General features: G+C 54.8%; 1 protein-coding gene across 1 annotated transcript in view; it reads left to right on the forward strand.

Annotated features, from left to right (window-relative positions):
- Crispld2 (cysteine rich secretory protein LCCL domain containing 2) overlaps positions 1-14164 on the forward strand; it is a 56676-nt gene that overhangs the window by 11749 nt on the left and 30763 nt on the right. The window contains exons 2-6 of the mRNA XM_006990162.4: positions 1764-2080; positions 5013-5131; positions 6847-6979; positions 7343-7458; positions 10266-10366. Coding sequence (XP_006990224.1) covers positions 1841-2080; positions 5013-5131; positions 6847-6979; positions 7343-7458; positions 10266-10366 — 709 coding nt within the window. The 5' untranslated portion in view covers positions 1764-1840. The remainder of the gene's footprint in view (positions 1-1763; positions 2081-5012; positions 5132-6846; positions 6980-7342; positions 7459-10265; positions 10367-14164) is intronic.

A 14164-nucleotide genomic window follows, 5' to 3' on the forward strand; every position in this document is an offset into this window, starting at 1 on the left:
CATGTCCTGGGTGAGTACCCCAGAGGCTTTGTTCATCTCCCTGGGGTGACACATTAGCAAGTCCTCCTCTACAGAGTCACCGCTTGACCAGCCTCCCAGCATCCTTCCCGGGAGGCAGCACAGAGTCCCAGCACCCCAGAGCCAGGCCGTGTTGCTCTGGATGTCCCTGTCCTTGAGTGTGGTACATTGGTGTGCTCCAGTCCAAGGGGGGGTCCTTCTGGAGAGCATCATGAAAGGGGGTGAGCACCCCTTTAGCCTCAGCTCTTGTCTCTCTGGCTGTTCAATGTTGGGCAGCCATCTTAACTCAAGCTCCATCCCATTTGTAGCACGGGAACCATAGGACCGCAGCTCTGGTTAATGTAGAGCCAAGGCAGGAAGGTGCTCCCATGGGAACTTAGAGAAGGGCAGGACCCCTTCTAGAAGCCACCAAGACTCCGTGTCAGGATCAGCTCGGTCATTGCTAAGCTCTGGGCATGTAGGACAGCACGTATGCCTCCTTCACAAAAGGTTTTTGGGCCAGTGGGATGACTTGGTAAATGCGTAAAGGTGCTTGCCTCCAAGCCCTATGTGTGTATGGATCTGTGCCTGTGTATGTGTACAAGTATACATGTGTTTATGAGTATATGTCTCTGTGTGTGTATATATATATGTGTGTGTGTGTATGTACGTGTATGTATGTTTGTATGTCTGTGTGCGTCTCTTTCTCTGTGTGTACGTGTGTGTGTATGTGTGTTTGTCTTTCTGTTTACCCTTTTCCAGCTCTAGAAATGGAAGGCAGCCAGTGGCCCACTGCTGAGCTGCAGCCCCAGACCCATGTTTCAGAAATACGTACGGCACCACCAGCGCCATCTTCTACCGGGTGTTTTTAAGCTTACCGCCAGGCTCTATTTATTAAGACCAAAGCAGAGCCCTGGTTGGCTCCTTCCACCTGCTGTATATAACTCCCCTCCTCATTTCCCCTTCCCATCCCCAGCAGATTTACCATTCCCCTGCTGATCGCACTTGGATTGCGTCTGCTTTGGTTAGGCCTAGGTTTTCATCTGGCCGATCGTAGTCTCACATGACAGTTGATGCTTTGGGCCTTGGGGCCCCGCCCTTCTCGCTCCTGAAGCACCCAGTAACACAGGTGGGGCGTTGCCATGATCCCAGGGTGGACAGGCAGTGACACGCCTTGGTGTGTCACTTTGACCTGACTCTGCGGCTGGAGCTGTGCCTAGATAGTGGTGTGATCGACCTGAGGGAGTTTGGGCGCCGGGAACGTTCTACGTTCTTGGTGTGCTTTGTGGCTGGGCCATTGCACACAGTGGGCATTCCATGGTCCCCTGGGCTCTGGCCCGAGGCCTCCTCCCTTGGAGCAGGGCAGGCAGGGCTTGACTCTGCCTCTCTGTGTGCTGCGCCTTTGGTCTCACACAGGCTTAGTGGGGACCCTGGAGGGTTTCCAGGGTGGGGGTGACATTGTGGCTTTCTCAGGGCACCTTGACTTTGCCTTGCCTCCTGGGACAGCAGCTCTCTCTAGAACTCTGGTTCATTTTGCATCCCCTCCCCGCCTCTCTGTTCACCCTGCCCCTGACAGTTCCAAGCCCACGTGACAGGTACAGTACACACCAGGCGTTTCTGTGTGAGCAAAGACTAGGGGAGACTTCGGCTAAAGGGACAGAGCCCCCCCCCCCACCCCCGGCCCCCGGCCCCAGCTGGTTTGGCTGTGTTGGGCAGAGCTGACTTAGTTCTAACTTGCTGTCTCCTGCTTCCTCTTTTCTTTCCAGAACCTTCCGGTACCCAGCCCTGCCTCAGGAGCCCAGGCTGCCCTGTTCCCTTTGGTTGTGGCTGCAGGTGTGGGGCCATGAGCTGTCTTCTGAGTAGTGTGGTCCCGGTGGCGCTGGCTCTGCTGGTCTGCGGAGCACAGGCCTTTTTCCTTCCCAATACCACACATCTGGAGAAGCTGCTGAGCAAGTACCAGCAGGCAGAGCCACACTCCCGGGCGCGCAGGGCCATCCCCTGGTCCGACCGCCAGGAAATCCTCATGCTGCACAACAAGCTTCGCGGCCAGGTGTATCCCGCCGCCTCCAACATGGAGTACATGGTGAGTGGCCTCCAACATGGAGTACATGGGGTGAGGGCAGGCGAGGGCCAGTGCGTTATCTTATGATTTTTTAGAGTTCTCATGTAGCACAGGCCGTCCTGAACTTATTACGTAGTTGAAGATGACTCAACTTCTGATTGGTCTGCATCCAGCCTCCTAAGTGGTGGGGTTACTGGTGTGCTTGGCTCCTTTTTCTGACAGCTTAGGCTGGCCCCAAAATCGCTATGTAGTCAAGGATGGCCTTGAACCTCTGATCTTCTGCCATCTCTCAAGTGCTAGGATTACAGGTGTCCACCTGCATGTTCAGTTTATGCAGTGCTGAGGATGGAGTCCAGGGTTTTGTGCATGCTAGGCAAGCACTCTAATAACTCAGCTACAAGCACTCTACCAACTAAGCTACAAGCACTCTACCAACTCAGCTACAAGCACTCTACCAACTAAGCTACAAGCACTCTACTAACTCAGCTACAAGCACTCTACTAACTCAGCTACAAGCACTCTACCAACTAAGCTACAAGCACTCTACCAACTAAGCTACAAGCACTCTACCCTCTGAACCATACCCCCGCCTCACCTTTTCTGTTCTGATGCCCTGTTTCTCTCTTTCCTTCAGTGGAGTCAAGGCCTGGCTTCTCTCCCTGTTCAGCCCTGTTTCTGTCCTTGTCCCCCAGGTCACAGTTCCACTTCCTCCCCCAAGCAGCCACTGACTTTCAGAGACCACTCTGGTACTAACTAATGGGTCCTTTACGGCCTCAAGGTCTGGAATGAGTGGCCAGCTATGTGGACCTGAGCAAAGCTACCTTTGGGAAACACAGTATGAACCCCCATCTTTTCCCTTGGGAAAGCTGGACACTCTTCCAAGATGTCAGCCCGCGGGTGACTGTGTGCTTTTGGGGGGTGGGGTAGAAACATAAAAATGCACCCTGGGTGTAGGGGAAGTTTTTTGGTCCCACCTAGCCCCACAGTCCCGATGAATCTCTCCCACCCGAGCTCTCGCAGCCGCTTACAAAATAATCACTCAGAGCCTTATATTAATTATGAACTGTATGGCCTATGGCTCAGGCTTCTTGCTAGCTAGCTCTTTCATCTTAAATTAACCCATTTCTATTAATCTATATGTCGCCACGTGGCCATGGTGTTACCGGTCTGCTGTCATCTTGTTGCTCCTTGGGTGGCAGGCCGGTGTCTGCCTTTCTTCTCTCTCTATCCCTCTTGGATTTCCCACCTGGCTCCTTTCTGCCCTGCCATAGGCCAATGCAGCTTTATTTGTTAACCAATGGGAGCAACATATATTCACAGCATACAGAAAGACATCTCACAGCACCTGGTTCTGGGTAGTCTCCCTTTTCAGCTGCTCTGTCTGTTGCTTGGCCTTTGCCAAGGATGACAGAAGCCAGAGTGGTCATCCCTCCTGAGCTCTTCCTACAAGCTGTTTGGGGTGGCCAGGTGAAGTGGTCATTTGTGCCTGAGTTCCAAAGTGGAAACATCCCCCTTGACTGGTTTTCCAGAATCGGGGTGGGGGTAAGGATGAGGAGAGGCTGATCACACCCCACAGGGTCACTTGTTGCCCACTGGCCCAGACCCTCTCTACCTTGATAGCTTTTAAATCTTCAGAGATTGAGGTCCTTGGCTTCCCAGGCACTGCCCAGGGTGGCTGAGTACCACTCACACATGGATGGGGCGCCCAGCGATAACTCAGAGAGGCCATGTTGTCGATGGTAGCTTCAGACTGTCCTCATACCCCCTTGCCAAGGCTGAGACAGCTCCTGCTGGGGGACCATGCCCAAGGGGCACCCCCTGGGCAGGTGGATGGGGTGGGGTGTCTTCCCACCAGAGATGCCATGGAGAACGGGGTTGGAGATGTGAGCACAGGGACCTGGGGGAACCTGGGAGAACAGGAAGTATTAACACCAATCTGCAGATGGGAAACTAGACTCGGAGAGGCTGAACTGGAAGGGGCTGGCCCTTGACATACATGGTGAGGCTTCCTGCTCCCATACCTGCTGCCCCGAGGAGGTGTGTGGTAAACATGAGAGTGTGGGGGAGCAGGCCCCCTTCTCTGCCTTTCAGCCTTCTGCATGCCTGAGGCTTAGCTCACGGGTGAGTTCTGTGGAGTTATTGCACATATGCTGTATGCGTGCACAGGGGAAGAGCTTGACCTCATGGGTCTGCTGACCAGGTGGGCACCCCCACCCCCATCAGCAGGCTTCTAGAGGCTGAGGTAACCTGGTGACAGGTTGAGCAGAGCCGGAGGTGGAGGAAACCCAAAGAGCCGATGAAGGACTCAAGGCAGTTGCAGAAGCTAAAGGCTGAGGGGGTCACAAGTGGGAGTGGGAGGACTGAGCTCGTAGACAGGGAAGGGTGTGAGGGAACAGAACCGTGAAACCACCTGCCACATCTTGCTCCCTAAAAAGGAAACAAGTGAGGTGCTGCTGAGGAGCTGTGTGGTGCTTGGATTTCTGATTTTTTTTTTCCAACATAGCATGGTGCTCCCGGAGAGTCGGGTATCCCCAGTGGGTCCCACACACTTGGAGCCGGAGTCTAGCTCTAGACTAGCTGGGTATGTGTCTGTGAGTCAACGGCCTGCCTTCTCACAGCCTCGGCCCTCTTTTCTGTAGGGTGAAATGAGACGGGCACTCTCCAGGACTGTGGCAGGAAGGCAAGGACTTGGATGTATCCAGGGCTAGCCCTGAGGGTGTAGGTGGGCTCCCAGCTCCTGAGGACGGCCCGAGGGTGACCAGGGCTCTCACCTGCCCTCTATGTGTCTGCTTGCTGTCATGTGGCATCCCCCTCCAGTCTCCCACTCACTGAGGCTGAGAGAAGCTGGGCTCACAGGCATCACAGGCACAGCCAGAGCTCTGACAGCCCCGGGGCCGGGGTTTCCGCTTCAACCCTCCTGACGTCTGTGCCCTGTGCCATCTCTCCCCTGCAGACTTGGGATGAGGAGCTGGAGAGGTCTGCGGCAGCATGGGCACAGGAGTGCCTGTGGGAGCATGGGCCCGCCAGCCTGTTGGTATCCATCGGGCAGAACCTGGCTGTGCACTGGGGCAGGTAAGAGTCGCCGGCACCCCGAGCTGCAGCGGCCCCCCCACTTGAGTGGGATCTGGCTGCTGCAGGGTGATTGGCTTGGTGCTCCTGTGTGTTGTCAAGATGTGGAAGATTTGAGGTTCTGGGTTCCGCCCCCAGCACCATAAACCAACCAACCAACCAACCACCTACTGGGGCAACCTGCAGCTCTGACAGGCTCAGCTCTTCGTTTATGGCCTACTGCTTGGCCAGACAGCGAAGTATTTATACAAAATTCCAGCCGACGCCCAGACTGCCACCCTGGACGGCACCCCTTTCGTTCTATCAGCCCACTTTCCCTCTAGATTGATGGTGTCTCCTCGTTTGAGATGGCTTGTCCATCTGACAGACCCACATACAGCCGTTCTATCCCCATGGCTTTGGCCTGGTGCTAGGTCCTGTTCTGAGTCCTTCCGGTCATCCCTCCCGGGGCCCTGGGACGGTGATGGGATGAGAGGCTCAGAGTGTCCCACCCTTGATGGGTAGGTTTCCTTCCCTCAGGCATCCTGGCATGCGTACAGTGTTCCTAGGAGTGACAGGCAGGCTCCCTTCTGCCCTAGCTCCTCATGGCGCGTGCCTCCAAGGGGCTGACCAGGGTGGGAGGCCGTGTCCTGGGGACTTGCTGACCGCGGCTGCTGGTGCTGGGCCCGGGTGGTAATTGTTACAAGACCTCAGACTGCTTGGCTGACCACAATGCTGTCACAAAGGGTCATTCTCTATGAACCAACCACTCTGTTTACACTTGCTGCTGACCAAGGGACTGCGGGTTCACAGACAAGTTATTCTTTTTCTTCCTGATCGGCACAAAACAGAGCAGTGAGCGCATAGTGCCTCACACCTGGAATCCCAGTGCTCAGGAAGGGGAGGCAGGAGAATCTTGAGTTCAAGGCCAGCCTGGGGAAGTGGCGGCAGATCAGCGGCCTCACCACAGTGTCCTGGCTGTGTGTCACTCTTCAGCCATTTACTTAAAGTCTGCTGGCCTTTACATCAGCTTCAAGTGAGCCTATAACAATGCATGTCTAGCCGGGCAGCAGTGGCGCACACCTTTAATTCCAGCACTCGGGAGGCAGAGGCAGGCGGATCTCTGTGAGTTCGAGGCCAGCCTGGTCTACAGAGCGAGGTCCAGGACAGGCACCAAAACTACACAGAGAAACCCTGTCTTGAAAAACAAAACAAACCAAAAAGCATGTCTATCCTTCTCCTCCTCTCCATCTCCTTGCAAAGTCCCGTCCCCCTGCTTGGCCCTGACCAACTCTGTTTCCGTCCTCCCTCCCTCCCCCTCCCTTTCTCTCTCTCTGGAACCTCCCACATGTAATCACTATTGCTGAGCCACACCCCACGCCTTTTCTCACTATTGTAGTTAAGTTCTCACTCTGTAGCCCAGGCTGGCTTTGAACTTGACACCCTCCTGCCTTAACCCCCGGAGTGGCTGAGATGACCGGCCTGCAGCCCCCTTCCCTGCACGCATTCACATCTTAAATCAAGGTGGTCTGGGCTGCAGTGTGTCTGAAACCCCGAGCTCTGGAGCTGCTTGCCTTTCACCTGGTGTGCACGCCAATGAATACATCATTAAGGTAACAGATGTAAATCCTGCACACACAGGGGCCTCGGAGGCCACCCAACATGGGGTAGTTTCAGGCAGGTGCCGGCAGGGTTGGAAGCCTGGCTCTGTGGACCACCCCCCACTTCTGTCCCTCTAGGTACCGCTCTCCTGGGTTCCACGTGCAGTCCTGGTACGACGAGGTGAAGGATTACACCTACCCCTACCCCCACGAGTGCAACCCATGGTGCCCAGAGCGCTGCTCAGGGGCTATGTGCACCCACTACACACAGGTAATGCGGGTGCTGATCTCCACTCAGCCTGTGCCCCAGACCTGGGGAGTGTGTTTGGAAATGTGAATGCTGGCATGCTTAACTGCCTGAGGCCTTTGCTTTAACTCGGTGCTTCTCAGAGCACGCTGGTTGGGGTCCTGCTGCTTGCTATGGATGAGTTCACGGGATGAGAAACTTGGAGTAAGCTCTGGAAACTTCTATGGCAATCTACATGGCTGAGGCTTTTCACCATTGTGTGCATACAGCTTGTTTTTAAAAGGCATGTGCACTCTCCCAGTGGATTGCCCTTCTCTGGTGCCCTACATACCAGAGTTGCCCCGGGGCAGCCTGCCCCTGAGCTGTAACACAGTGCTGTCTTTTCAGATGGTCTGGGCCACCACCAACAAGGTTGGCTGTGCTGTGCACACCTGTCGGAGCATGAACGTCTGGGGAGACATTTGGGAGAATGCTGTGTATCTCGTCTGCAATTATTCTCCAAAGTAAGAAAGACTGCGTTGTCTTGGTCGTACAAGCTGGCTGGGGTGCACTTGTTTGCCACAGGGGAACTAGCTAAAACTGGTCTAAATGGTTAGGAGAGTCAGCAAGGACTTGGGCCCTTTTTAAGGTCCCCCTGGCCCCAAGATGGCTGCAGAGCTCCAGCGCTGTGTCTTCCCGTGCGATTCTACTTCACGTAGTAGAAATGCAGAGACGGTTGTGTCCGTCGGCATTTCCCCACGAAACGTCAGTGGCCAGAATTAGATCAATCATAGACAAGGGGGACCACAACGGCTCCAGCTGGTTTTATGAGTCATCTCCCAAGGCAGTGTACAAGCAAGAATAGTTGTTGTCTGGCGGAGGAAGAGACGGAGTGAGGAGAGGAGCCAGGCAAGAGAGAGTAAAAGATAAAGGGGGGGGGTGAGTAGTGCTGTTTTCTCTGAAATGGAGCCACAGATGGAGTCCTAGAAGACATGCCCTCCTACCAGACTGACTTGATCTTCCCTTCCTGAAGAGGCCACACCAGGTCGGCCCAGGATACTGCTCTCTCCTCAGCATCCCTATCACAGCACCCTGTCACTCACCCAGTGGCTCACTGCACAGATATGTGCGGAGCACAGAGTCACTTACCCGTTTGCAGTCTGTGGTTTGAACAGTGATGCTGGCCGCCATCCCGGCACGGGCACAGGCGCTGCGGTGGCTTCTCTGACCTGCTTACTTACTGGAGGAGTGGACGGAGCAGGCCAGAGGAGGTGGAGTGAGGTGGGGGTCAGGAGCTGTGGGGCTGGGAGGGGAAAAGACTTCGGAGAAACCAGGAGCGTGGCTTTGGGGCTTTGGGGCTGAGCAGCCGCTACACTCCAGCAGGCTCCGGTCCCCAAGGCGATGCCTAGCACGGTTGAAGGTAGAAAGTGAGGGACAACTTGGAACAAATCTTTTTGTTTAAAAATGCTGGCAGCTGTGATCAGAAACATAACTCTTGGGACCAGTGAGATGGCTCAGTAGGTAAAGGGACCTGCCTCCAAGCCTGAGGACCTGAGTTTGATCCCCAGGACCCACATAGTGGAAGGAGAGAACCAACTCTCACATGCACACACACACACACACACACACACACACACACACACACACACACACACACACACACTAAATAAACAAACAAACAAACAAATAAATAAATGTAAAAAGATTTTTTAACAGAAATAAAAATTTTCCCTTCCCTGGCACTATTCTTTCCCCTTTCTTGGTAAAGGCACCATATCGTCATGGTCTTCTGCTTAATCAGCCGAGGACCTGTAGTGGCCACCTCAGGCTAGGGCCTGATGGCAGACACTTGCTCATGTCATGGCCTGTTTGGGAGGGTAGACATCCAGAATGAAGGCCTGGAGGCATTGATTCTGGGGAGGTCTCCCCTGGCTTGTAGGCGCCCCATCTTCCCGCTGTGTGCACACGTGGCCATGAGAGAGGGCAAAACGTGAGCACATGCTTTGGGACTCTTCTCACGAGGGTACTGGTCCCACTGGAGCGGGGCTCCACTCTCCTGCTTCCATTAACCTTAATTACTTTCCTAAAGGCTCTTATTGAAATGTGGCCCCAGGGGAGGTTGGGCTTCGTTGTGAATGGAGGAGGCGTTGCCTGGGAGATCCGTCCATGGTCGGTTGGTTCCCTAGTTACTTTTGACTGATGTATGATATCCCATGCTGCCCAGGGCCTTTTCCTCCAAGAGGCATTCCCCATCTCTGAGCTGGTCAGGTCACCATCATGGAACCAGGGTGGGAACGATGACCAAGAGCTGGGAATGGTACAAGATGAGCCTGATTTTTCCCCCAACGGCCTCATGGGTAAGGAGAGTGCCATCCATGAGCTCATCGGAGGTTTTGGAGCCTGGCTCTCTGCTGCCTGGCTAGAGAGGCCACCCAGTCTCTATGAACACTGGTCTCTGTCCTGATGGACCTGAGAGCCTGGGGGTGTGATCTATCGTTGAGGAAAGAGTCCAGTGTACTGAGGAGAACTGGTCTTGCAGAGCGGGACAAACCCCTGTGGAGACTCAGTTTTCTGAGGAGACCATCAGACTCTCCCATGAACAGTGGGTGGCATTTCGGTCCATGCTTGATGTCCCACTGAGGTTCAGCTCAGTGCCCTCCACTGTGTGTCCCCAGCCCAAATACTTGCAGGGTTAGAACTGTGGGGTCCACACCAATGCCCAGAGGCTGTTCCAACTGTCCAGCTGGGTCTATAGAGAGGGGGTGGACTGTGAGAGTGGCAGAGGAGGAGGCAGGACCCCTCCCCCAGGGTGGACCACCTCCCTCCCTGGCTCAGTGAGGTCATCACTCATTGGCCATTGGAGGGGGCCACAGGGTGCACAGAGGAGTCTGTACAGTCTCTCCATGACTCTAGCAGGAACCCCTGCCTCCCTAGAAAGCAACCACAGACACCCCCCTCCCCCGTGGGCCTCTTTGCTTTATAGACACTATCAAGAGCCTTGCCCAAGGATGTCCTCCTGGTGGCTCCCCACTGTATGATTAAAGAGCCACCTCAGGGTAGGGGACACTGTCTGAGATCACTCAGATGAGTCTGGGGCTGCATCTGTCACCCAGGGAGCCATTCCTTATGCAGTGCTCAGTGACAGGGTCTCATTGGTGCCCAGAACCCCCTGGCTGACTGGCACTGGAAGGGGAGGCCGAGAAGCTGCCTTTCCTGTACCAGGCTTGTGTCCTTCTCCCAACATCGGGGGCTCTGTTTGAGGTTCCCTAGCGGGCCGCTGGGCCTAAAGGATGGGTGGGGTTGGTTCATGGTGTCTCTGGTCTGTCTCCAGGGGAAACTGGATTGGCGAGGCTCCCTACAAGCACGGCCATCCCTGCTCTGAGTGCCCACCCAGTTATGGAGGTGGCTGCCAGAACAACCTGTGCTACAAAGGTAGGCGGCGTGAGGGCCTCAGCCCTGGGGCGGCTTTCACCCTGGGGCCACAGATGGGGATGGCTGAAATGGAAATAAAGTCAGACCTGGACGGACTCACCCCTGCAGCCACCCCTGCCACCGTTTAGGTCTGTGCCCCTCTGTTCTCTGCCCTTGGCCCCTGCCACCTGCAGACCCCACTGTCCTGAGATGCCCCCGCCCTCAGGCAACTCCTTGGCTTGGCCCCAGTGGACAGTGGACATGGCCCTGGACCCAGACTCCCCCCTCGCCTTCCTTAACGTGTGCAGTCTGCTTAAGACAGGGGGTGGTAAGTCAGAGGTGGTGGCTCGCACTGGCCGTCCCAGCACTTGGGCAACTGAGGCAGGAGGATTGCTACAAATTTGAGATCAGCCTAGGCTACATAACAGTACTCTGTTTGACTTCCTGGGATCTCCCCAAAACAAGACCTGCAGGAAAAATCCAGGTGATTTTTGTTTGTTTGTTTGTTTGGTTGGTTTTTGTTTTTTGAGACAGGGTTTCTCTTTGTAGCCCTGGCTATCTTGAAACTCACTTTGTAGACCAGGCTGGGCTTTAACTCACAGAGATCCGCCTGCCTCTGCCTCCCAAGTGCTGGAATTAAAGGCGTGCACCACCACCGCCCAGCAAAATGCAAGCGGTTAGCTTGGTTTGAATTTCACCCCATCAGCCACAGGCACTGGTGCCCTTGTCCCAAACGTATTCCCTTTTCCCCTTGAGAGTGACTGCTGTCAAGGCTGCCTGGGGGACAGGCTGCTTTCTGTCTCTGGCTCTGTTGGTTCACACAGGGCTGCTTAGAAAGCATCCATTTTTCCTCTCACCGTAGACACCACACATTTTCACGCTTAACGTGCACTTGACATCCTGGAATAGTTCTGGCTCTCAGAAGTTGTGTCTCAGAAGTGGGGGGATGCTCCCCAGCTGAGCAATGTCTGTGGCTGAGATTTATGTTCTGTGTGGCTCCAATAACTGGCCAGGGCTGACAAGGTAGGCAGTGGGCAGGCTCTGCTGCAGGGGAGGCTGGGCATGCAGCGGTGACCCTCTTTCCTGTACTGTCCCTGAGATGGACACGGGGTCAGTCTGTGGGGCTCTGGGATGTGGACTAGCAGAGGTCCTAGTTCATAGAAGACCAGGCTCTCTGCCACTCCAGCTAGCTGATGAGAGGGGCACTATCAAAGGGCTGGGACAGAAGCGGGACAATTCAGACCCCTGGGTGTGTGGGCCTGCCTGCAGTCTGTCCCATGAACTGCCTTGTGCCAAGTCCCCATGACAGCTCTTCCCTGGATACAAGTCTGATGTCCCCGTCTCCAGGGAGTCTCTGGGTGTCAGGCAGACATGCACCTGCCACCACATTCTCATGGCCCCCCAAACTCCTCAGGAACTTGGTTGCCCTGTTATTACAACTGCTGGCACACTCCAGGGCACTGGGCAGGTGTGTCCCGCATGCTGGGGCATAAACAGACCCTCCCCTCCACAGAGGGCTCTTTCAAGAAGTCAGAGCACACAGAGGCCCCAGACACTAGCCTACCCGTCCCTCGGTGCCCGTGTGCTTATTTCTTTATTTGTGGTGGAAAACACCCAACTTGGCTTAGCAGACATTCTCGTTTTCTTAGCTAACCATGCAGAAAACCTCCCCTAATTCAGCTTATCTACATAAGCCACTAAATAAGGGTGTGCCGTGGCACCCTGAAGGTCATGACCTATAATGGGGACACGAGGATTTAAGGATAAGGACAGAAGTTTCCTTCTATCCGGTGCCTCCTTGTGGGGGGATAACAGGCTGGGGAGGTACTCAACTCCCGGTCCAGCTATATCCCAGCTCTATGAACCCAGATGGGTCTCTTTTACATCCCCTTGCCTCTCTGAGCCTCAGTTTCCTCTTATGTGAAGTGGTTGCTGTGTCTCTTATGGCAGAAAGATGAGGAGCGGGGGCAGGGTCTGTTGCTCAGATGTGATGTCACCATTCACAGAGCCAGGGGGACCTGAGACCCCTGGCTTGGAGCAGAGTGTGTGTTGACTATCTGGGAGTGAACAGAGCTTTCAAGGTCTGTGCAGGGATGGTTACCAGGAAGTACCCAAGTCCCTTTGGGTCACGCATCCCTAGGGTATCTCACGGAGGGGATTGGGTGCATGTTTTTCAGCTTTCCATTTTCTTGTGTGGGGCTGGGGACCAGGACCACCTGGCCTTGCTCTGAAAGAGCAAGCCACCTCAGACCCTCCCAAACTAGGTTTCTCTCAGCAAAGCATACCTTTAAACTCATCAGATCCTAAAGCCAAGGGAAGAAACCCAGCCCACTCCCAGACAGCCTGGCTGTCAGCAACAGGCTGTGAATGGCCGCATTGATGGCACGGGTGTTGAGGCTGCCTGTGTAGGTGGCCTAGGGACTCAGTGGAGGTTCAGCCCGGAGTTGGTGCCTACTGTGCCTGGGGAATTCCAGCCTTGGCAACCTCAGACCTTGTTGGTGGGCGTCCTTTTTCCTTGGCTCTCAGGGGGTGGGATTTGAGTCGCTCCTTCACTTGGAATTTTGTTGAGCTTCTCCTATGTATGGGGTGTTGGGGGTACAGTGGGCCATGAAGGTGGGGCTCCTGGCAGCAAAGATGAAATTAGAGCCGTCCAGCCATGTGCATGTCTTTTCACCTCTGTCTTTCCAATCCCTTCTCCTCTCAGGCCAGGGCTAGCCTGGGATGAATTAGTCCCCACTGACTTCCCCAGTGCTCTACCTAGAAAGGCAGGGGCGCCTCACTCGTTGGCCCTTCCTTTGGATACCTGTCATGGTGGCGGGGGGGGGGGGGGGGGGAGGGGGGGGCAATCACGACCCAGGCTGCCCCTCTGTGAAGACTGTGCTTTGCTCCAGGAGAGACAGTAGCCCTTGAGGATGATGGGCCTCTGTGGAATCAGAGAGGCTTGTGGGTGCTTCATTTTCCCTCCTTGAAATAGTCTTGGCCCAAGCACATCCACTGACATCCAACTCTGCCCCGGAGATAACATTTTCTCATGAAGGAGAGAGACTGCCAGCCTCGGGGCGGGCCTATGGAAGTGTTAATAAGCGAGGTTAAGGTGGGTGGGTCGAGCTGGGAAGAGGCAGTGGGGGAGGTGTGTTCAGTGGTTTATTGGACGTCAGGGAGCTTCCTTTGAGGTGTGTGGAAGGTGTTTTCCTGGCTCTGGCATACAGACATTTGTGGAGAGCGGTGGTCCTTGGTGGGGCGACCTGGGGCTCATCATGGGTCAGGTGGTACAGGAGGGCAGCCCACCTCGGCCTTGGCTTTGGCTGGAGGTCAGAGTTTGGTGTCCTGGTAGTCCCCTTCTATTGTCCTTCTGAATGAGAATGGAGATAAGGGACCTGATCCTCAGGGGCACCACCAGCCCACGAGGGGAGTGTTTTGAAGGGGGGGGGGATGATAATGGAGAAGGAGTGGCCTATGATGCCCTGGGGTGGGAAAAGATTGAGACTGAGTAAGCTGCCATCTTTTAAACCAGGGGCCAGGGCTTTGGGTAGTTCTGTGTACCAGGTCTAATGCTTTTTGAGATAGGATCTCGTTATGTAGTCCAGGCTGCCTTGAACTCATAATTCTCCTGCCTCAGCCTCTGTAATGTGAAGATTGCAGGTCTGTGCCACATGTCCCACCCTTGAAGTTGTTTGAGATAGAGTGTACTGGTTGGGGTTTTTGTTTTTGTTTTTTGGGGTTTTTTTGGTCAACTTGACAGAAGCTAGTATCATCTGGGAAGAGGGAACCTCTATGGAGAAAATGCCTCTCTCGGCTTGGCCAGTAGGTGTGCCTGTG

The sequence above is a fragment of the Peromyscus maniculatus genome, chromosome 5 (genome assembly GCF_049852395.1).
Source record: "Peromyscus maniculatus bairdii isolate BWxNUB_F1_BW_parent chromosome 5, HU_Pman_BW_mat_3.1, whole genome shotgun sequence".
Taxonomy (NCBI): domain Eukaryota; kingdom Metazoa; phylum Chordata; class Mammalia; order Rodentia; family Cricetidae; genus Peromyscus; species Peromyscus maniculatus.